Source organism: Leptopilina heterotoma, unplaced genomic scaffold (genome assembly GCF_015476425.1).
Source record: "Leptopilina heterotoma isolate Lh14 unplaced genomic scaffold, ASM1547642v1 Lhet_175, whole genome shotgun sequence".
NCBI classification, from domain to species: Eukaryota; Metazoa; Arthropoda; class Insecta; order Hymenoptera; family Figitidae; genus Leptopilina; species Leptopilina heterotoma.
In genome coordinates, this window is record NW_025110891.1 from 628380 (window position 1) to 653786 (window position 25407).

General features: G+C 33.4%; 1 protein-coding gene across 1 annotated transcript; it reads right to left on the reverse strand.

The window, feature by feature from the left end:
* Nucleotides 1–11480: 11480 nt before the first annotated feature.
* On the reverse strand, nt 11481–21785 carry LOC122499773. The gene is made up of 2 exons (XM_043608278.1): nt 21356–21785; nt 11481–12250 (listed from the first exon to the last, which is right to left on the reverse strand). The coding sequence occupies exon 2, from the start codon at nt 12232–12234 to the stop codon at nt 11494–11496; it is 741 nt and encodes a 246-aa protein (XP_043464213.1). The 5' UTR covers nt 12235–12250; nt 21356–21785; the 3' UTR covers nt 11481–11493.
* Between the last annotated feature and the right edge of the window lie 3622 nt (nt 21786–25407).

Genomic DNA, 25407 nt, shown 5'->3' on the forward strand with positions numbered 1-25407 from the left:
ATATATAAATATATATATATATATATATATATATATATATATATATATATATATATATATATATATATATATTATATATATAAATATATATATATTATAACAAATTATTGAAAAATTATTGAAAATTAACAAAAAAGGAGGGATAGAGAAATAAAAAGATATTTTTAATATAAGTTTTAGAAAGATCTGCTAATTAGATTTAAGGTACACAATCTTATTTTATATTTTAAGTATATTTGAAAGTTTCAAATAAGCTAGATTAGTAAAAAGTGTCGAAAAAACGTCCATGCGTCACATATGGAAATTCCTATCATCTTTATTTTGATAATTTTTTTGTAATCCTGATCTTATTGTACATTTGCGGAATATTGGTTTGATTGCAACTGGAGTCGTAAGGAAAGATCGCATAAAAGAAAAAAACGATCTGGATAAAAAATCTACCCGAAGCTCTTATACTGTCAAGCATGATATAAAGAATGGAGTAAATTATATTACTCTTAAAGACTCAAAAGTTGTATAATTGCTTTTAGCAGCTGCAGGTGTAAGTCCTCAAAAAACAGTAAAGCGATATTCAAAAGAGAAGAAAAGTAAAATTGACATAATGATGCCGGCAGCGTTTACGCTATATAATAAATATATGGAAGGCGTTGATACGCTTGACCAATATTGTAGCAAACTTCTACCCGCGTTTAGAAGCAAAAAGTGGACTTGGCCTATGTTGATGCGAATAATTCAGTCATCAATTTCAAATGCAGTAATTATTTATAATCACGGGCGAAAAGATGATACAAAATCAAGCGCTAAAAATTTTGCCATGAGCATTTGTGACAGTTACTTTCAACAATTGAAACAAGATCTCACAACTCACAAGAAAATTACCATAAAAAAAAGTTGCTCTGAGGAAAAATGTTTTATATGAACACAATTGTTCTGTAAAGATTGTCAAAAGTATTTATGTAAAAATTGTTATCAAGTCAGACATACTTCCTAGATTAGATCTATCGTCTTCATTTCCACATAATTATGTAACCAATCAGCTTTTTCAAGGCTAACCAATAATAACCCATCAAAATTATATCAATCTGCCTTTTTCAAGGCTAACAAATAATAAAACTTAAAAATAATATCAATCAGCCTTTTTCAAGACTACCAAAAAATTACACTTTAAAAATTTTATCAACCGGCCTGTTTAATAGCCAAAAAAATAATTATATTGGATCTGCCATTTTGAATTTCAAAAATCAGAGTTCAGATTTGTAATCAGCAACACTAAAAACTTCTGGGAAAGGAATATTGATCGAATCCGACAAATTTTAAAAAATATTGTGCCATATTGGATTCGCCATTTTGAATTTTTTTAAACTAAGTTGAGATTCGCAATCAGCGACCCCAAAAACCCCCAAGTAAGAAATATTAATCCAATTCGACCAATTTTTCGAAAACTTGTCTTTTAGACGAGTTTTGTGCTTCAAACAAGTCTTGAGCTTTAATCGAGCCTTATGTCTTAAGTTTTAGACGAGTTTTGAGCTTCAAACAATGTTTTCAGACTTAAGTGAGCCTTGAGGTAACCTTGAGGGAGCTTTGAGGTAGCTTTGAGGGAGCCAACATTTTTTTACTGCAGATATTGTGTAAATAAACAATCTGTTTATATAGTTTGTTTGTAATAATTTTATTAACATATTAACAATTGGTTTATTATTTTTTTCAAACTCCGATATGAAATTTTTGTGATATTAAACAAAATAAAGCTTTTTTTCTCAAAAATATATTAAAAAATTGAATAAATTTTTAATTTGTTTAAACATTTTAAAGGTTTAAACAAATTTTCTAAAAATCTATCTTCAGAGATCTGTTCTAAATTTTATACAGAGTATTTAATAAAATTATTGAAATCGGTTCAAAATTGAAGGCTGTAAGGGGTTTTGAAAAAACTAATGTCGTTTGGCCCCACTGTGGGTACTGTGTTTTTAACAGTGTCATCCAAATATTCTGAGTAAATCCATTTTTCATTACTTTCATAATCGCATTTTGTTAGTTAACTGTGACGATAAATGAATTCGTGAACAGGAAAGTTTGATGTGTTGCTTTTCGTTTTTTGAGTTGACTCATAAAAATGACAATAACTATCATTTAAGTTTTTTTCATCCTTTTGTTTTATTAAACTAACCCCACATAACCTTAGAGTGAGGAATCCAAGGTATCTGTAGGCAGATTTCCCAAAATTCCCTAAGCAAAAAAAACATAATGAAGTAATTCCTGCATTAAAAAAAATTCTTTAGCAAAGTATGAATTAATATTTTAAAAATAATACTTACTTTTTGCTTTTATGGGATTTTAAGTAGCATTATTAAACATACAGCATAAACTATCATGTATTTTATTTTATTTTAAAAATAATATAGTTTTAAACATCGTTAAATCATGACATTTATTTTTAAAATATTCATGGTATCCTTATCATAATAAATATTTTAATTATTTGGATAGTAAAAATAATAATTTTTGCAATCTAAGTGACTACTACATGTAAATAATTAAAAAAAATTTAAGTAAATACGTTTTAAAATAAAACTTGTAATAATCTGTTTGAAAAAGGCTGTCTTCTTTGATAAAGAATTTTATGAAAGTTCTAATACGAATGCCCTTAGACTATATTGCACAAGAAAGCTTCTTTATATTTTACGAGTAGGTACATAAAAATTATATGGTTGTCATTAATTAAGAACTTCAGTTTAACTTTCTTATTATCTTGTTTAAAGAGTATTTAAATAATCTAATCAAAGAAGACTACCGGAAGATTTCAGGGGTGAGGCTTTATTAGTCTATATAATTTCGGTGAAGAGCAAACAGTTGTCATCGTTTATATGAATTTGTCAAGAAATATAATATGAGCACACCCAAAATTATTATAGCAAAGCTATTATTATGGAGTCGGCATGTTTTATAGGGTAAATTGATAGAACTTAATTGTGCATCTGCAAAAAAATGGAAAACCATTATATCGTTCCGTTTGAGTAATTAGGGTAAAGTTTAATGAAATGATATAAACGATTTAATTATAGGAAAAAAGACGAAATATTATCTTATAATCCGCCGGATTTTGAAAACCGCTCATAAAAATTCGATAGCAGTCTTAGTTGGAAAAAAATATAATCTGCTTTTTTTAAAATTAAGTTTCATTTTTGACTTTTGACTGTTTTAGGTATTTTCTATTTTTTTAATCATATTGGAAAATATAATGTTTAATTCTGGCACAATGTATTTCGATTCTATTGAACTAGAAAGTATTATTGTCCAATTCTTTTAAGAACAACGCGTACACGGAATGCATCAATAAATAATTTTGTGAAGCATTTAATCTCAATGAATTACTTTTTATGTATGCGAATAGATTATTCACTGTAAATACAATAATATGGTATTACTTTTACATATATTAAATACCAATGGATTCCCTTTTAAGTTTAATAATAAATAATCTTGTCAAATAAATTTTACAAGGCCTTTAAACGGAATTTCACAGGTGTTATAAACTCAAAATCATAAGGACAACATGTTTCGACAGAATACTGGTCTCTTCAGGTCCATTTGGCTTTTTTTAAATAATAAATTTTTTTTACAAAAGTACAACAATAACGACAAAAAACGACAACATTTTCCAGCAAATAAGAACACATTTTAGAATCGGTGAACTTGAATAATAAATAATATTTTAACAAAAATAAAAAATAATAAAAAACAATAAAAAACTTACTTCAAAAAGAGGAAATGTTGTATAATTTAAAAATAACATATTTATTTTATTTTTCAAAAAATGAAAAAAGAAAAGCACTGTGGTCATAGTATTGAGGTTATGTTAACTGGCGGAAAATTTCTCATAAAAGTTGAATGAAATTGAAAATGAAATAGAGATTGAAATGAATTGAAAATGAAATTAAGCTTAAATTAAAAATTGGAAATTAAAAAAGAGTAAGAATTACTCCAATTATTTATGTCAGTATTAAAATTTACAGTATCGTCAACAGGGGTAATTATGGAACAAAAACGCGATTTTTTGAGTTTCTTCTTCACTAAAAATCTAAAATGTACAAAAAAATTTTATTAGCTATTCAAATATATTGTAAACATTCTTCTAAAGATTTCCTTTAAGTTGCATTAAAAAAATTTTTTTTTTTTTGACGGAGTTATTTAAACATAAATATTGCTCCATAATTGCCTCGCATTTGGGGCAATTATAGAACAAATTATTATTTTAATTATAAAAGCAAGTATAACAAATTTTATTTGTCTGTATATTAAGAAAACTTTATTTAGTACTGCAGAGTAAAATAATAATAGAAAAAAAATGTTTTTTTTATTATTGTAAAACATTTTTATGAAAATAAAAAATCAGGTTTTTGACAAAACCTGTGTTTTGTTATTCAATACAAACTAAAAAGTATCCTTTGCCTCTCATTCGAGGAGGATCTATCTTTTTAATAAAATTTTTGAAAGGAATTAACTCTTCATTCTTCTTCACAGGCCACTTCCAAGCCTTTACTGTAGGTTCCATGAAAGAAACGAGAGCTCCGTCAGCACTGTCGGATAGAACTTGTCCTGGAAAACGTTTACCGTCAATTTCTACAATTACAAAATCATCCTTCATGAAATTATAATTCACATCATCAATATCTTCCATTTCTTAACATTCCTCAGAACTTATAAACATTTTTTCAGTCAAATCAGACTCACAATCAGAAGAAACAATAGATTTCACCCTCTTAATCTTTTGCTTTTTTGATGTTTTCTTTGGCGTTTTCTTTTTCACAATTGGCATACATTTTTTAATATCAGTAGCCAAAATACTTTTTCCCGGAGCTACAGTTAACTTTTTTATACGTTTAATTCTTTCTGGCTGGATGTTGTTCCTGATTTCTTGGATCTTTTTTAAAAAACATTCTCCAACAAGATCTTTGTCTGGAGTCGATGGGGAGGTTACTCTTTTAAGAATTTCACTCCTATTAAAAGGATAAATTCCAGATTTTCTGAAGCCAGCTTTTAGATTGTTCGAAGCATTTAAACTTAAGTTATCAAGACACGTCTTGAGGAGGCCGGCAAATTTGTCCTTTGGAGTAACTGCTGACCGCTTACCTACATCGGTCTCTTTGAATTCTAATGTTTTTCTCCACTGAATTTTCAAAGGCCGGAAAAAAGCGACATCCAAAGGTTGAGCGATGTGGGTAGAATTCGGAGGAAGGCAAATAAAATGGATGTTTTCTTTCTCGCAAGTTTTCAAAACTTTTATGTTAATGTGACTTGATAAATTGTCACCAATTAACACTTTTTTCCCAGGCAGTCTTCTTAAAATTGGAAACAAATGGTTAATAAACCAGTCTTCAAAACAAATGCTGTCAAACCAACCATAAGAAGTTCTGTTGTAACGAGCCCCTTGCGGTCCATTTTCCATCCAACTATTCCATAGATGTTGAGATTTAAAAACTACGTAAGGTGGTACCTGAATTCCGGCAGCACTACCACAGAACATAACGCTGGTACTTGATTTACTAGAATTAACAATTACTTCCGGATATTTCGAACCTCTTCTGCAAATGATTTTTTTCCTTCCAAGATCGTCAGAAATGTTTGTTTCGTCATAATTGAATATATTTTCTGGAGGGACACCATCAATTGCGACTGTCAAATTGTCCATATATTTATTAATAACTTCCTCATTAACAGAAGCTCGAGCCCGAGAAGTATTACAAGCAAACCTGTAAATGTTCAAAATTTTTATCAGCTTGGAAATTATATATATATATATATTATGATAAATTAATATTCAAACAACAATTAATATTTACCGGTGCGAAAGATTTGGATGACGAATCATGAACCCGTTAATCCAATCATCTCCTGGCAAGTTATTCCGAAATACAGAAACATTTCGTTTCAAATCTGTCAAATAGTTGCCAATTATGATTCTAAGATCTTGTTTCGTAATTGGGAAACCATATGCAGATAATTAAAGTATATGGGCCTCAAACATTAATTTTTCTTCTTCTGAAAATACTGTCGGATGGCCAACCATTCTTCCAGTTTCTTTTCCATCATATTGCACATATTTTAGCGCTGTGGTTAATGATATTCCCAATTTTTTGGACATCTCTCGAATCGTTATTTTATTTTCTTTATATGTGACTGTCCACGAGAAAACAGGGCTTAGCTCTAAAAAATCAATTTTGAGTTTTTATGCTAATCGATAGATATTATATTGCTTTTTCAAATGCAAAAATCAAAAGTTGTAATGTCAATTACTTTTGACAATACAACGTTTTAAAGATGTTATATTGTATGCATTCCTTCGTTCTGCTTCTACTTCAATCACTCGCCCTGTAAAAGCTAAGCCCTGTTTTCTCGTGGACAGTCACATATAGTTGAATACATTCCATTATTTCAAAAGGTTTCTCTTTCATGTATGCAATTTGCAAAATGGTGTTTTTCTTACATAGTTTCTAACCATCTATATATATTGAAAGACTTAACATTATTTATAATATTAACCTAGAAAAAAAGTTTTTGAATTAACATTGAAATTATGTATATACTAATAATTGTTACTTTTTTAGGCTAAGTTGTATCTTGATCATTTTCAAATAAACTTATTTGAGGTTTTTTAAGGGGGAGTGACACCTTTGATCTGAAAAAAATTTTATTTTATTTTGCTTAAACGATACTTTATGAGGTGTGGAATAGAAATTATATCATAAGAAGTAATTTCGAAGTTATTTTATGTGAAAAAAATCGAAATCTGTAAAAGGTGTCCAAGAGCGCTTTGAGTTCTTTTTAGCGCCATTGGCTATTTTTTCTTTTATCGTAGCAGCTCAAGAATACTGTAGACAGCTTCAAATTGCTCTAAAGGATGTAAATGAAGGAAATATTAATGTAGAAAGTCACTTATATGGTGCAGACATCGTAGATTAATGATAAATCGTCCAAACGCCCGTCCTGCCGGAAGGATGTTCCGAAAAAAAGGCTTTTAAAAAAAGGGAATTCAACTTTTCTTTTCTGTCACTCCTTTGGGATTAAAGTAGACGAAAAGACGAAAAAATCCATATTTTTGACTTTTTAAAATAATAATTTAATCCATTTTTCAAAGCCTTCAAACTTGCTATGTTTTTAAACAGTGAAAAAAACATTTTTTCGTAAATTTAATGTAAAATCCCCAAAAATCAATATTTTTTGACCGGACAAGTCTCTTTCTCTTCAGAAACGTTCAAAGAATGAAACCCAATTTTTTAATTGAAAAAAAATTCATTTTTAATATTGTTCAGTATATCTGAGTAATACTCAGGCGCGAGTCCCTTAGAAATTGCTCTATAAAATTAATATGGAAGCAGATAAATATAAAACTAAATATATCGTTGGAAAGGTAATGAAACAAGCTTTCAAATGATGTAAATATCGAGTCTTTAAATTTACGTACTCGAAAGCTAAATCTATCGCAGATTCAGAAAAACTTTAAATTTTGGTTTTTGATTAAACGGTCTAACCAGAATATTGCCCACCGATTTACCCTGCATAGAAACGAGACCAACTTCGGCGCCCTCTGTAGGCAACAAATTGAAACTTTTTTTAAGTATAAATATATTTTCGTAAACTTAAAAAGTTAATAAATAAAGTCCTCGAAACCAAATTTTGTTTACTTTATTCCTGTGTCTTAAAAAAATTCATGAAAAACAGGTTTAAAAGGCACCTCAATGGTGTCACTCCCCCTTAATACAAAAACTTCATAAAAGCACACTAACTCAAATCACTGAATTCTTATTTACTTGTTACAAAGTGGATTTTTGGTTAATATGCATTTTTTTGTTCTATAATTACCCAGAGAATCTAGGTTTTTTGGTTTTATGTGTTTTTCTTTAAAAAAAACTCATTAAAAATGATTAAACTAAACGCGAATTTCTTCATAATTAAATAAAGTATACTTACCGTTAGTATCTTTTAATGATTTTCATTCAATTCGAAGAAATTAGTAAATTTTTACACTTTTGTAAAATAACCTTTCTACTTTTTCGATTTTTAATAATTATTTTCTCGTTGCCAATGACAATAAAAATAAAAACATCTGAGTAACTTTGTAGGCAAAATATTAAACTATTATTTAAAACAATGAACCAAATTAAAATAATTTACCACACAATTTCATTGTTTAAAATTGTTGAATTATTGAAGTCGAATATATGATGATTCTTTGTAGCATGAGAACTAAGACCAGTGTCAATTCTTTTTTCTTTTATAGATTTTTCATGTTGACCGATTCTATTACAAAGAAGTTGCCTCGTTTGACCAATATAAATTTTTATTGCAATTCTTACATGGAATAGAGTAAATACAATTTGATCTTTTCTGAAGAGGAAGATAATCTTTGAAATTATGTGAAAAAATATCTCTTTTCAAAGTTCTGTCAATTAAGAAAATTAAAGTTGAATTTGTTCCTTTAAGTATGTCATACAAAATAGAATCATATCCTTGTATATTGGGAAATACAAAAAAGAAACGAGAAATATTTTGATCTCTCTCATTAAAAAAGAAAATTGGATTTGTAAGTTTATAATATCTAATACTAATTTTTTTATCTAATAATAAAGCAGGATAACCATTTTGAAGTAAAGTGGTTTTGACAAAACTTAAATTTTCAAAATGATATCGTTCATGAGATAATTTAATAGCTCTGTCTACTAATGAATAAATAACTGCAATTTTTTGAGACAAAGGATGATGAGATGCAAAATTAATATATCTGGCCGACCATGTTTTTTTGTGATACCAATTTGTGTGAAGAATATTTTTTTATTTATTTAATAACATAACGGGACATGCCCTTTCGTACATTACGTACTTCCTAATTCTAAGAGTTACATTTGTAACATATAAAAACAGATAAATTATGAAGGTTGGCGCTTCAAAAGTTTAAGTTCGGTATAGATGTAAATACCGTTGTAGTGTAATAATGAAAATAAAGTAACATAATTTTTTTTTATTGTTTATACTCCTGCCCTATTGGCCTTACGCACTTCGACAAGAGTCCCCGAGAAATACTTTTTGGATTAAGCATAACCATTCTACTTTAGAAATTTTCTATATATTAACCTAATTTTGCGTCTACAGCCGACTTTATTAGGAGTACTCACATTACGCCTGGACCACCCGTCAATGGATTTTCTCGCCAGAGAAGAGGGAAACTGTAGAAAACCTCTCTGAGTACAACCGGTTTATCGACAGTCGAGTTCTAATGGTGTGTACCGGACAATAATCGACGGTGCACATCATTTTTCCTCGACGTCAAACCTCCCGCTCAGATTGTCTCACGTGCCGGAAAAATACCAAGCCAAGCGGGCGCGAACCAAGGGTACTTATACCCTTGGTCCTTAAACGACCACCAACGCCAGGCATTTATCCGACTGAGCCAATCTGTCGGTAAAGTAACATAATTAGATAATATAATTAGATATTTTTGTTTCTCCACTGAGTTCATTAGAAAATTAGTTATTGTAGTGAATTTTACAGTTTAATAGAAGAATATCAAAATAATATTAATAAATGATAAATTTGTATCTCTATACAAATTTATCATTAAACAATTAGTAAAAATTACTAATAATATTACTATTAATATTAAATAATATTAATAAATGATGAATTTGTATCTCTATCCGAATTAATTTTAAACAATTAGTAAAAATTACATAAAAAATAAAATAAAAAATTCTGAATGAAATAAGATGTTTAGAACGTTTTAGAAACTGTAAGAATATTTAAAAATTCAATGAGTAACATAAAAAATGAGAAGGGTATTATACACATTTTTTGCTTAACAAAATGTCATTTTGAGAAATTGTGGCAGCCTATTTAAGATTTTAATATTGTTAAATTAATAAGACGTGGGTAGGACTTAAACGGGGTGACACAATCAATCAGCTGAATAACTATACACTTACAAGAATATTTCCTTCCTCCTTTTCATTGTCGAGCCAAGTATGTAGAGAGATTTAACAAACTTACTTGTATTTCCTTCTTGATCTGCACTGCAATCTGCGCTGAGTTTTGTAGATGATAATGGAAAGAGTAACAAATAATAGCGCAATTTAGAAACACACTTACAATATTTATTAAACTTTGATTTTTCAATTACAAATTGTATAAGCGCAGAGGCTATGTATCAAAACGTGGTTCACACCAATCTGAGGTGCTTCAACCGGCAAAAGCAACATGTGCTTTTGTCGTCTGCTAATTCCGGCGCGTGCGGCGCCTGGTGACAAAATTTGGCGCTAGGGCGCGAATTCAAATAAGCTCTTACTAACTAATATCAAAGTAACAATGATAATATGAGCGATTGTAACGATTGATAATACAGGAATGATTATGATCGTTACAATTCCCCCTTTCTAAATCGTTACTAGCGTTTTGAATTAGTCTAGTTTGCTAAATTTCTCCATTCTATGAAATCTTGGCTAGTAAGAAAAACAATTTAGAAGTTTAAAGTTAAAAGAAACATAAAAGAAAGTAATCAATAATTATTAATAATAATATCATTATAAAATTCAAATAAACTATAGAAAAGAAGGAAAAAGGATTTAGAATTATTTTATCACTGATGTCTCACTGCTCATCCTAATAATCAATCGTAAAATAATAGCTGGTATGATTAACTAGATAGTATTAATTTAGACTGAATTTATTATTCACTTAGTTTATTAGAGTATACTTATTTTCAATAAGTCTTAGCGATGAGGTAGACAATTATAAAGGCACTTTGACCTTCCTTTGGTAGGTTAACCTAAAATTATTCTTTGGAATTTTTCCGCGCGATACAATGTAATGTTGTTCGCTGAATACTGTTGGCGTAATAATACCTTGAATTTTAGTTAACGAAAAGAATTTAAGAAAATAGAATATAATTCTAATGCGCAACGGCGCTTGAAATCATAAATGAAATAGTCGTTGAGAAACGAAAGAAAATTTTTTTTTCGTAACTTAGATATTAAATTTAATAAGTAATAAAATAATAAAGGTTTATGCAACGGCATAAAATAATCAAAAATAAAAATAGTTTATGAGGATGGACACGCACTAAAGAGGATCACTTCTTCTCATCTTCTTCGTCTTCTTCTTGAAGAGTGTCGTCCTTATCAACGACGAGGCTATAGGCTTGAGCTAAGCTTTGCCAAAGGGTAGCGTTGGCGACGTCTGAAGCGTGTGGGGACAATTTTTGTAACGCTTCGGCACCGAGGAGCAGGGCTTCTTGAGCACAAGTATTCTGCGCCAGTCCTTCTTCTTCTTGTGGTGAGGGATTGTCATCGTTTTTGCTTGGTTCCCTAGGTAATGCGAGGTAATGCGAGGAAGTGAGTGTTTAATCTCCAATTCGATGGCAAGTTGGTTGCGCAGCGCGATGTTTTCTTGTATCATACGTTTGCGACAGTCGTAGCAGTTCGGGTCCAGCATGTTGCGCGGACGTCAGCAGCACTTGCACCGCTTGTGGTCAGGTAGTTGTTTAGGCAATTCTGAATAGTGCGGCCATGGACAGTCATCTGTCGAGAAGTCTGGGTGAGAACAAATTTGGCAGAAGAGACCCGTATATTCCTTTGCGCACGAGCGGTAGCTGTGGCCAGAGACTCCACAGTTGAGGCATCCATCTGGAGCTTTCGGGCGTAGTCTAGGTTCGCGCAGCTCGGTCATGGCGTGGAAAACCTCTTTAATGCTGGATTTGAAGAGATTGTGCAGACGGTAATACTGGTCTTCGATATGATAATAATCTGCTATTAATTCGTTGTAATCCTTCCTGTAGGATTGGGCTTCGGCCTTGAATTTGGCCTCTTGTTCGGCTGAAGATTTAGATTCCGCCTCTGCTGCAGTAAGACGATCGGACATTTTACGACGCTCTTGATTCAGTCGAATGATTTCGCGGTTTTGTTCAGCAATATCTGCATTGATGCTAGGGTCTGGGGTGTTGACCTCTTTGCGCAGTTTGGCGATTGTTTTGTCGGCCTTTTTTAGTTGAGCCAAAAAGTTATCGCGCTCGGCGACAATTTTGTTGAAAGCGGACTTGGAAAGCGCGACCAAACCCGTCGGTGATTCCTCGAATTTTAACTTGGCGTCATCTATTTGCTGACCCTCTGGCGGAGAAGCAAAGTATACAGCCATAACCTCGGATACATCGTTGGTTGTTGGTGCTTTTGCGCTGGTTGTAGACTCCATATTGTAGAATTGATATCTGAAAAGGAGGTTTACAAAATAGTACGCGATCTAAGGTTTTTTCTTGCCGGTTTTAAATCGTTTATGTGATATTTCCCTAACTTTTTGCCATGCATATTGCCGATGGAAACTATCATGGGTGACAATTTTTCTAGAACTTTTGCTGGACCTTTATAACGTGGCGCTAGTTTGGAACTATAACCACGTGCAGCGTTAGACAAGACGTTATTAAGGTTAGAATACGAAATCTCCAGGTTGAAAGTCAATATTATTCTTCCGATTTTTATTATATATCTTGCCTTGCTTTTTACTGGCCTTAGTCATAAGTTGTTCAACTTTTGCGCGAAGCGCATCTATTTGTTTTACGCGATCTAACCAAGTGTTAAGCGTCTCGTCTGTGTTTGTGTCAGTGTTTACCTCGCGCGGTGGTTCGCCTGTTCGTCTTGGTTCACGGGCAAAGTTTAGGAAAGCTGGTGTGACTCCAAGGGAAGTGTGAACGGTAGTGTTGTATGCAAACTGGATATCTTCGAGTAGAGTATCCCATTCGCGCTGGTTTTCACCGAGAAGGCTCGCTAGCATAGTTTTTAAATTACGATTCACGCGCTCAACAGGGTTAGCCTGAGGGTGATGTACAGGTGTTGTACGTTGTACTGAACCGATTTTTTGTAAAAACGATGTAATGTTGCGGTTTACAAACTCTGTACCGTTGTCAGTAATAACGATTCTAGGCGCTCCCCAGCGGTTAACAAGAGTGTTTAAACATTTTACAATTTTGGGACCGTCTGCTTTGGACAGCGCGAAGCAGTCTATGTACCGAGTGTATGTGTCTTCGCAAACTAATATGTAGCTTTTACCAGATTTCGACCGAGGTAGGGGACCTACTATATCGAATGACACTGTTTCCCAAGGTTCCGTAATTTTGCGCGGATAGATTAAGCCTTGTGGGGGTGTATTTTTTGGTTTACACTTGAGGCAAGTCTCGCATTCATTAACGTAACGCTTGATGTCTTCGCGCATACCGGGCCAATAAAAATGGTTAATTATCGAAAGATAAGTTTTATTGATGCCTTGGTGCGCGGATTGAGTAGTGCAATGATGCTCGGTAATAATCGGTAAAATTTCGTTTTCTTTGTAACGCTGCAAGAATTTGCATGATTCGAAGGATCGCGAGAAGCTCAGTAATCGGCCCAAAATTACGTTTATTCGTTTTTATTTAATGTTTTTTATTTCCATTGTAAACTTGCTCGGAGCCTTTGTACTTTGGGATCTCATCATGGAAATCGCATTACTTTCTGCCACTCGCTGTTTCTGGGACATGGATGATTGACGACAAGCTTTATTCAAAATTGCCGCCAAGGGTTACCTGTTGTATTGATGCTAACTTCATGAAAGATGGAAACGGCGTCCAATTCAAATTGACGACCACGAATTTCTAACCGGATTTGCTGCAAACTCAGTTTTGGATCGAAATAAGAAGCCTCATAAACAAATAATAGGCCAGATCATGACCTGAAGATATTGGCCACAAGATTATAATTATTGCTGGACTTTATTATTGTCGCCTGATTCGCTGCCAAGTTGCCCTGTCAGCCTACGGCCCTGCACTTTGTATTTTACTGCCTTTTAAATTTATTGATTGCCGAAGATTATTGCTCGGAATGTAAGGAGGCAGCAGGAAAATATTCCACTATCCTGATAAAGGAAATCTCTTTCTTAATCTACAATAGCATCACCGATCAACAAAGATTCCCTTGTCGCGCCACCGTCGCCACTTCCAGTTACGTCCCTGAAGGAGCAGACGACACGAAACACTCTCCTCGCCACGCCAAGCCGCCGACAACGCTTCACTCACTCTCTCGCTGCGATCCTCCGAGTAAGGTTGACAATAAGTTTGTGAATTGTGTGATTGTGATCGACGCCTGTGCTTCTGGTAAAATTGAAGGTGAGATACTTGTATATAGCCCTTCTGGCTACTCCTTGTCTATTTTTTGGCGAGTTGCGCCGCAATGTAATCTGATTTTAACGTCATGTTACTTTTGTCGAGTCAGGTTTTCTTTGTTGGGTTCTAGTCTCAGGGTTTATTTTGACTGGTGTCGCGTTTATAGTGTTTCATTAACAGAGAAATTAGTCTGGTGACCTCGTGTTTCTTGTTAATGAGATATTAATTCTTTTTTACGTTAATTCTGCCTGGTGGCATTTTTCATTACTAGTGAATTCCAATGTTTTAACCTCCGATGAGACTTCTGCCCATCAGTAACCAATTTTCGTCGTAACAATACTTTGTTTAAACAATTTTTGTATTCAATTATATTATTCTTGATCCAAGTTTGTCGAATGCCGTTGATATATGTATCTTTTCCGATTACTGAGTCTTTTGAGAGAGAGTCATAGTGAATCTGGTTACCCATAGTCTAACAATTCCCCTTTATTATTGTAAATTCCCCATTTATAAATCAATCAATTTATCTGTAACTGGTTACCTATTTTCCGTGACTATTTTGTTAAACCCCCCTTTTTTTGATTTTCTCAATTTAATAAAAACTATTAAACTAGAACAATGGTTTAATTATTGAACTCACACCTCTCCGTATTAGTATTATTTCCCGAGCTAGTCAATTCGTTGTATATTTAGATTGATTGAAAATCTCGAATTCCCTTTTTATTCTTTATTTTTTTTGAATTGGTCCAAGAAAGACCTGGCGCCCTTCCGGTAAATTTTTTATTATTATTTTTTGTAATAGAGAATTAAAGACTTTGGCTAACCAATTTGTAATTTGCCGTTAAGAATTCATTACTAAAAAATTCTCGTTACATCTTTAAGGATCTTTTTCCAGGCGTTATTATCGCCGATGGTTTCTTTAACCATATTTGGTTTATAGTAGTATAGTTGATTGTTCGAATCAACTTTGTATCTTTCGTAGCGCGAGGGATCTTTACGAACTTTTTCTAACATCTGGTCGTACCAACTTTGACTTTTAACAGAATTTAGTTCGGTAACGTGCGTATCGTTAGTATCGTCTTCGTAAAGTCGTGAGAGTGTATCCGGCGCTTCGTTGGTTGTACCTTTTCTATGTTCAATCTTGACGTTATTCGCGGATAGTTCAAGAGCCCATCGCGCGAGTCTACCTTTTGGGTCTTTGAGACCTTGCAACCAAATTAAACTAGAGTGATCCGTTATCACAGTAAATTCAGCGCATTCGAGGTAGCAGCGGAGCTTTTTAATAGCGAAGATCACTGCCAAGCATTCCTTTCCGGTGGTGGTGTAATTTAATTCAGCACCTCTTAAAGGTCTGCTTAAGCATGTGATCAAGTATTCTTTTTCTCCATCTTGCTGTGTCAAAATAGCACCGATACCGGTGTCGCTTGCATCGGTATACAAGTAGAGGGGTAAACCGGGCCTAGGCGCGACTAAAGTTAAAGCGTTTTTTAAAGATTCTTTAACTCCGTTGAACGCGGCCTCGTGTTCTTCGGTCCAGTTCCAAGGTACCTTTGGACTCGCTAATTTATTTAGTGGTCCTTGCACTTTTGCAATATTGCGCAGGTGTCGATGGTACCAGTTCACTGAGCCGTTGAACCGGCGTAATTCTTTTCGATTACGAGGAGTCGCTCGTTCGAGGATTGGTTCGACGCGCTTTGCATTTGGTTTTAAACCGTCTTTGTCGAGGATGAAACCTAAATATTCTACTGACGATTTCGCGAAATAAGATTTGTCGCGATTGATGGACAATCCCGCTTCCTGTAGAATGGTAAGGACTACATCGAGAAGCAGAATATGTTCTTCAAAAGTTTTGGATATTATTATCCAATCGTCGAGATACGCGTGAACTTGTTCGCAGTAATGTTCGGGCAGGTTTTTAGCGCGAATGTGTTCTACGAACTTTTCTTTCAGTCTATCGGTTAGAGCTTGGAAAGTTGCCGGCGCATTTGTGAGTCCGAAGGGCATTCTGACCCATTCAAACTGTCCACGACCAGGGACAACGAAGGCGGTGTATTCTCGCGATTTCGGGTCAATTGGTATGTGGTGAAACGCGTCGGTTAAGTCAATGGTGCTAATAATGTTAGCCTCAGATAGCGCATCAAGTATGGTGTCCATACGTGGCAAAGGGTATGCTGATTTCTTTGTGTTCTTATTCAACTTTCGGAAATCCATGCATACTCTAGGCCTACCATCCTTACGATAAGTGAGCACCACTGGGCTAGCAAAACGTCCGTTGCTCCTAACAATAAACTTTTTGTCTAGGTAAATGTCAATTTCATCGTTAATAATTTTGTTCGCTTCTAAGCTGCGGCGATAAGGTTTCAATTTAAATGGCGTTGGATCGGTGAGCTCTATAACGTGTGTCGTTAAATTAGTAACACCGGTTCCAGAGGTAAATTTCGATAATTTATCATCTAAAAACGCATTCAATTTATTTCTTTGTTTCGGAGATAATTTGATTAATTGAGCCGAATTTAGAAAGCTACGTGCATTGGAAATGGAGCCTAAAGGGTGACGAACCGAGGACCCTTTCATGGACCAATAACCTTGGCTTGCGTCAATAATAACTTGCCAACTAGTTATAAAGTCCAAGCCTAAAATGACTGGTGTAGTTAGACCGTCGAGAACGGCAAACCATATTTCACCGTGGCAATTATCTATTTCGATATCGAATTTAGTTTAGACTTAGTTTTATCAGTCAATACAAATAAATTGTTCGACTGATTAATCAGTGGCAACGATCTGAGTGAAGATATGCACGCGCCTATTGTGGGAGAGCAATCTTCCTCAGATTCAGAGTACTCAGTCTCAGATTCAGAATATAAGCAATCATCATAATCGCTCTCAGAATCACTAGTATCAATCCTACCTGCATGCGCTTTGTTTAGTGTTGATGCTATTTGAGGATTGTACGTTGATTCATTAGCGATAGGGATGCTTTCTGAATTTGAAGAAGTATCAATTTCGTTTAAGTAGTTTATCGGTCGATTTTCGTTTTGTTTAGATGGGGTTTTGCCAGGGAGATCTAGTCTCTCCTGGCATCTCTGTCGTTTTTTGATTGATTATCCTGCGCGTTGTGACCGTAGGTTTGTGAGTAATCGCGGTTGTAATTACCGTGCCATGGTGGCTGCGTTGGTTGCGGTGGAGGCGCGTGCGGGGGACAAGGAGGTCTTACGTTTTGCGCGCTGCACTGGCAATCTAGCTGGTAGTATTGCGGAGAGTGGGGGGAGTTATGGTAGTAGCCTTGGTTTTGATTGTAACCACGGCCACTGCCATTCCAACCATTGTTATAACCGCGTCCGCGATTATTTTGATTGTTTCCGCCTCGTTGGCCATTTCTACGACCGTTTTGGCCACGAGGATTTTCGCTTTTCTTGTGCGCAGACGATCTACGCTTTTCCCCCCCTTTCTGCGACGAAGCAGAGCTTGAGGAGTGAGAAGAAGTAGAAGTGGAACGTTTGCGCGATCTGTGAGAAGACGAAGGTTTGTTCGGACTGATCAAAGCGCTCTTAGATTTATTTGCTTTGGAATTTTCTGCATCGCTTATATTTAATTTTTGTTTAAGAGACTCGAACTGTTTTTGATAGATGTCTATTTTATTTAAGTTTTGTTCGGGCTCTGGTTTCGCTTTTTGTTTACTTTTATTCGCTTGTTTTTGTTTATTTTCTGCTTTTTTATCATTTTCGGTAGATTCGACGGAAGGGGTTTTGGATTGAGATACCTGCGAATCGATTGCATTCAATTGGTTTCTATTGCGCGGGTTACGAGACCGTTTCGCGTCTTGTTCGCGCAATTTATTTGATTGCTGCATAAATTCGATTTTTTCTTGGTATTTGCGTATCTTATCTAAAAGTTCTTCATAAGAGTTGAAGCTGTCGCGATCGAAAAGAGAAATTAATTCCGAATGCAGGCTTAGATAAATTTTATCGAGCTGAATATTTTCTGGAATTTTATTTCTCAGTTTGTTGTAGAGCGCGCCGATTTTTATGACGTAGTCTATCCCTGTTTCGTTTTCTAATTGAACCGCGCGATGTATTTTATTGAGGATTTGGTTATCGTCGTTTACATCGCTAAATGTTTTTCGGAATGATTTAGAAAATTCGGTCCATGTTGTCCATTTATGGCGAAACATGTTGAACCATGAAAACGCGGTATCTGTGAGCGTTTGGGAAAAAATCGGAAGCGCGTCGTTGGCATCGATTGCTGAAGCGGTCATTTTTCTTTCAAATTCGTCGAGAAATTCATTTGCATCTTGTTTTCCGGGAAATTTGAGGTCCCACGATTTAATGATTTTATGCAAATTTGGAACGTGAGTTCGTTGCGCAATAGATGCGTTAAGAGCCGGGTTCGAATGCATATCAATTAAATCATGATTATTTGTGTTTGAATTTAAGGGTGTTTGAAACAAATAATCTGGTTGTTCGGCGAAATGTAATGTACGGTTTGTAGAAGAGCGTTGTCGCGAAGGTGTAGCATAAGAAAGTGGTGGGCATGTTGGTGGTGCAACTGCAGTTGTACTTTGACTTACAGTCGAAGTGTTACCCGTGAATGTGACCGTTGTGGTTGTTGTAGTGGGGGGTAAACTAGTCTGTTGTGCATGTGGAATATGTTCACCACTATTATCATATGCCCAACGAGAGTCGTGCCATGGGGATGGCGCATGTCCCGTTTGCATTTGCGACATTTTATTCGTAAGGTCTTGAATTTGGGATTTCATTTCAGCGCGAAGTTTTTCTATTGAATTAGAAGTTTCTTTTCTAAGCGCGGTTATTTCGAAGTGGTTTTCTTTGTGTGCTATGCGTATTTCTTGGCTAGAATTTTCAAGATGGTTCCGTAACATGTTTTTCATTTCGTCTTTAAATTTTTTGTTCTCTTCTGCTTGGTTGTAAGCAAAAGATTCAACCTGTGTAAAAAATGATTTTAAGTGTGAAGTTGTGATTGGAGCTACCGGGTGTTTGGTTTTACGGCCGCGGCGAGAAAATAATGTTTTCGAGATTGCTCCTAATGAAGTCTGTAATTGGTCGTTTGTGTTAGTATCTTTGAAAATGTCAGTTGTGTTATCTAACAAATTTTCATTTTCTCCTGGAATATTAGCGCGAGCGGTTTCGTTTTCCTCGATATCGCTGTGAATTGGGCTAAAATTTTCTGTTGGTGTAGGAGGTCTTTGATTTTGTGGAAAAATAGTTTCTAAATTTTCTCTAGTTGCGCTCCATATTTCTTCTTGTGGAATGTGTTCGGTAATGTTGTTATTTTTTTTGTGGATTGTGTGGGGCTGCGAGTCATTTTGTCACTTCTTTTAAATGCATTCGTGTCAGAACGAGTTTGCATTTTTTGTGTGTTTGATTTTGGGCTTCTTCTTCCCATAGTTAAAAAAGAGAAAGATAAAAAAAAATTTTAAATAAAAAAAAATTTTTGTTTGTAAGTTAATTTAGTTAATTGGCTAAATCAACTTTATTTAATTCTGAGAAAGGAAGAAAAAATTCAATAATTAAAAAATTGGAATTTATTGATTGATTACTATTAAGTAATTAAGTCGTTTTACACATCAAAAAAAAAGATTTTGTTGGCGATTTAATTCAATTGAATTATTGCGCTGGAAAAAATTTTTTTTTAAAATTCAGTAGTTTGTTTAAATTCAAGGCAATTTATTGCGCTTGAATTTTGGGAATTACTGTATTCAAATTAAGTTATTTTCTTTTATTATTTTTTTTTGATTTATCCAATTATTAGTGAGAAAAAAGAATTTCTTTTCTCAATTTAATCATTGAAGAAATTTTGATTTAACAATTCAAAATTTTTTTTTAACACATTTTTATTTTACCAATTTAATTGTTAATAATTTCTATTTTGTTAATTTAATTATTAATAGAATTTTTTGTCAATTTTATTATTGGTAATTTTTATTCTCCTGCTTCAATTGTTAATTAATTTTATTTATTAATTCAGAGGAAAATAAAAGTTACATTTCGTTTTAATTTCGATAATCAAACTTTTATTAATAAAATTATTTTTTTTTTTAAATTGATTAGATTTTTCCCTTTTTCAAAATAGTTTCTCTCTTTAATAGAAAGATTATACAGAAGTCATTGAAATAAAATTAAAATTTCATTATTTCTGTAATTTCGAAGACCTGAAAGAAGCAAGGTATTTGTGCTGTGATAGTAAACACAGCTGTGTTTTCGTCGCGCTAATCAAGCTAGAAACTCGCAATTCCGTATTTTGTTGTAGCAATTTTAGCTACCGTATTGACAAAAATTTATTTAATTATTTTTTGTCACGCATGATAGTCGAGAAAATTGGCGAGAATCAATTCAAAGATATTTTATGATAAAATGCGATTATTTATATTAGCGTAGAAAAAAAATTGGCAGAAATGTAAAAGCAGTAAGCAGTTTTACAAAGCGAAGTACAAAAATAATTTAAATAATAATTATTCTATTTTGAGCGAATTACAAAAACAATTTAAATAATTATCAGATATTATTTTTATTTTTTTTTTTAAAGCGAAGTATAGTGAGATTGGTGTGATTATAAGCAAAAAATTTATAATTTTGTATTGTTCGTAGTGCAGTGCGAGATTGGTGCAGGCGAAAGCAGTGAGAGATCAGGGAAAATTGAGCATGCTTGATTTCATAGTATTTATTATAATAAATAAAATTTTATAAAGCAAAATAACTGGCAATAAATAGCAGTAAGGTACGGAAATTCGGCTGGTTATAATTTAATATGACTTTTAGCGCGAGAGAATAATTCGAAAAAGGAACTATTTTGTTTTCGAAAATGGCAGTGAACTGCTGTTCAGGCGCGGTAAAGGCATATAGTTGTGTGAGTGTCAAGAGAGAGTAGCCCTGGCGTAACGCTACTGCGGCGACGAAAGGGAGACTCTGTATGAAGACTCACACAAAGAGAAAAGAATTTCAGGTAATTTTTTTTTAAAATGCAAGTTTTTCACACAAAAAAATCACGTTGGGCGCCAAAAATGTGGCAGCCTATTTAAGATTTTAATATTGTTAAATTAATAAGACGTGGGTAGGACTTAAACGGGGTGACACAATCAATCAGCCGAATAACTATACACTTACAAGAATATTTCCTTCCTCCTTTTCATTGTCGAGCCAAGTATGTAGAGAGATTTAACAAACTTACTTGTATTTCCTTCTTGATCTGCACTGCAATCTGCGCTGAGTTTTGTAGATGATAATGGAAACAGTAACAAATAATAGCGCAATTTAGAAACACACTTACAATATTTATTAAACTTTGATTTTTCAATTACAAATTGTATAAGCGCAGAGGCTATGTATCAAAACGTGGTTCACACCAATCTGAGGTGCTTCAACCGGCAAAAGCAACATGTGCTTTTGTCGTCTGCTAATTCCGGCGCGTGCGGCGCCTGGTGACAAAATTTGGCGCTAGGGCGCGAATTCAAATAAGCTCTTACTAACTAATATCAAATTAACAATGATAATATGAGCGATTGTAACGATTGATAATACAGGAATGATTATGATCGTTACAAAATTAATCACAAAACTCTAAAGGAGTTTAACTCAAAAATTACACACACAAAAAGTTTGCTGAATACATTTAAACACTGAAGAGAATGATGACAGAAGAATATTATCCTCCACAATTAAAGAAAGATCAAGAAAATTAATGCTATTATTTACAGACAATTCATAATTCAAATTTAAATCAATATCCCTTGTATCAAAAGTATTGAAACCATCAACAATCGTATTGATTTTATTAGTTGGAACACAAATTAATATGTCGTCAACATAACGAAAATAAAATAAAACTTTAAAAGTAAAATTATTCAAAACACTGTCCTCAAAATCCTCCATAACCATGTTAGCAGTTGTTGGAAAAAGAGGAGAACCCATGGGTAAGCCAAAAATCTGTTTATAATATGCTCCATCATATGTACAATATAAAGAACATAAACCTAATTCTGATAATTTTATAAAATTTGATTTAGAAGAATTAGTATATTATTAAATTATATTCCACCTTTTTTCAACTGAAAAAATAGTCAATAGCCAATAGCCAATAGTCTCTAAAACTAGAATTTTGCAACTTATCAGAACCCTTCATGATAAGTATTACAATATACGTAAAAAATTTAATAGAGATAAAATATACCAGGAAAAACAAAAGGAGTGCACGAAATTCAGTTCTGACTGTGAAAGTAATTTATTTGATGTTTGTTTCTGCAAGTGCCAAATGCACCTTCATTGTGCTTGCGACAAACCTATAGATAAATGTATTTGTGCTCAACCAGTTGTAATTGAATGTTCTTGCTCCGCAGACAGAAAAATTCCTGTTATAGAAAGAAAATTTCTTTACGCTCAACGATATCACAGAATTGGAAAGATAGGAACAGTTGACAAAAAGGAAAGTAAGAAGCTTGAAAAGCGCTTAGAAAGAAAAAGGAGACAAGCAAAACATAAAACTGCAAAATCTTTTGAGACATCAACCAATATTGTATCGTTGGAAATTAACACAGAATTTGAAACAGAAGAGATAGATGCGGTTGACAAACAAAGTGACCCAGATTTTCAGATACATTTTGAATCATCCTCTTCATCTCAGTTGACAACAAAGCTTACCTATACTGCTCTTACACTACCGGTCAAAATTGAGAGGCCACCCATTTTCAGGCGAATGAAAATCGTTTTAAAACATAAAATTTTTTTCTGTTCATTTTTTGAAAGATGATAAAATTTTGAAAAGAACAAGATATTTCAGAAGTCTTTTGTCAAATAATTCATTTAGATATTTTTAAAAAATCGTCATTTTCAATGTTTTACAAAAATTTAAATAACTTCTAAAATAATGAACGCTTTTTAATGATCTTAGGCTCATTTTAAAGGTCATTTGCTACACCATAAGAATTATTTATAGCAATTGATGTGTAATTTTTTTCTTAGAAAATGCAGGCCGTCAAACTTCAACGAAAATTTTTTTAAAAATTTGAAACATTCTTATTAACAGAAAAACAATTTTTAAATTCAAACGTATTTTTTTATCAAATTTTTTTGAAAAATCTACACCATATAATGTTTTATATATTTTCTAAAATAGTTTTTAGTACAGAAAAATTGTTCCAAATTTTTTGAATTTTTTTGGTCCAAGTTTGACGGCCTGCATTTTCTAAGAAAAAAATTACACTTTAAGGTCTATGAGTAATTCTGATAGTGTAGCAAATGACCTTTAAAAGAAGTCTAAGATCATTAAAAGCGTTCATTATTTTAGAAGTTATTCAAATTTTTGTAAAACATTGAAAATAACGATTTTTTAAAAATATCTAAATAAAATATTGTCCAAATGACTTCTAAAAGATCTAGTTCTTTTCAAAATTTTATCATCTTTCAAAAAATAAAAATATTTTAGTTTCCATACATTTTATGTTTTAAAATGTTTTTCAATCACCTGAAAATGGGTGGTCTCTTAATTTTGACCGGTAGTGTACTAGTGACAGGTATGGTTTATCAGACAGGGCAACAGCAGCTATCGCCTCTTCTGTATTATCCGACTTTGGGATGATATCTAAAACAAACCAAAAATTCGTTATTGATAGAAATAAAATAAGACGAGAAAAATCTGTAGTTCGTTCTGACTTAAAAAATGATCAGTTAAAACGAGCAGAGCTACGTCCTAGAGGCACTTCGATGGTCGGTCAGATAATACTCTTGTGATTGAAACGAAGGACTCAAAGAGATACAAAAGGTTAAAAAAGAAGAACACATTTCGGTTCTGAACCAGGAACCAGGTTCTGTGTATCTTTTTCATGCAGTACCTTCGTCAAAATCATTAAAAGATACTGCTTCTTGTATACTTGATGAAGCTAATGCTAAAGACATTGACTTATCTGGCGATTGCATTATTGGAAGTGATGGTACGCATACAAACACTGGATGGAAAGGAGGTGCCATTCGAGTGTTAGAAGTATCCCTGAAACGACCTCTTGAGTGGTCAATTTGTCTTCTGCACTTTAATGAGCTGCCCCTCAGACACTTGGTTGAAAAACTAGATGGCAAAACTGAAGGACCAAAAAGTTTTTCTGGACCTATTGGCAAGAACCTCAAAGATTGTGAGAAGCTCTCTGTCACACAATACAATAAAATTGAGTGCGTTCTTCCCGAAATTGATGTCAACACTCTTAGTAAAGATCAGAAGTACCTTTTTGAGTTATGTAAAGCTATAAACTCTGGCACCTGACTGCTGCTAACAGATACCTTCAACTTTACATATCTACCAAGATACCTTCAAGAGAGCTTTTCCACATTGTAACTTTCATATGTAAAGTCTACGCACCATTGTGGTTTACTATCAAAGCAAATCCACTACTTGAAGATGGTCCTAAACATTTATATCAGTCAATTCAAACGTCAAGGTACTTAGCAGAAAATCTCAGGCGTGTTGTTAATTCTGTTATCCAAAATAATGGTTACTTTGCTCATCCAGAAAATTTGCTTTTTGCAATGATCATGGATTCTAGGGATAATATCAAGGAACTTGGTTGGAGACGAATTCTGAAAGCAAAACACAGACAGATAAAAACAAAACAGTCAGATACTTTAAAATACCACAAATTAATTTCAATGCTACAGATTATACTGATATGATTGACTGGAATGCAGTTAAACTTACATGTCCTCCAGTTATTCCTGATCACGGTGGTCTTCAAGCACTTTTAGGTTTACCTAAAATGAGTCAAAATTGTGCTAACGCAGTTTTTTCTGGAACCGCCCCAAGATTCCAAATTTTCATTTCCGAAAATTGTAGCTGATTCTTTTTTCGAAAAAACATATATATGGGCAATTCCACGTGAGATTTTAGTCGACATCTCTTAAAATCGGACAAAAATATTTTTTTCTATTATTTAGGGGTTATTTAGGGGTTTCGGGGTCGCTGATTGCGAATATGATGTCAAAATAAAAATATCTGTGGACAAATTCTTAATCAGCGACCGGCATGCCCAGCGACCCCGAAACCCAGCGAGTAACGAGTTTCAGACAAATTGAATCGATTTTTAAAAGTCGATCGCCATATTGGATCCAACATTTTGAGTTTTGAAAATCTGACGTCATATTCGTAATCAGCGATCCCCAAAACCCCCGAGTAACAAATTCTTAGCGAATCCAATCATTTTTTAAAATAGTTGTATTTAGGTCAATTTGTATGCAGGACAA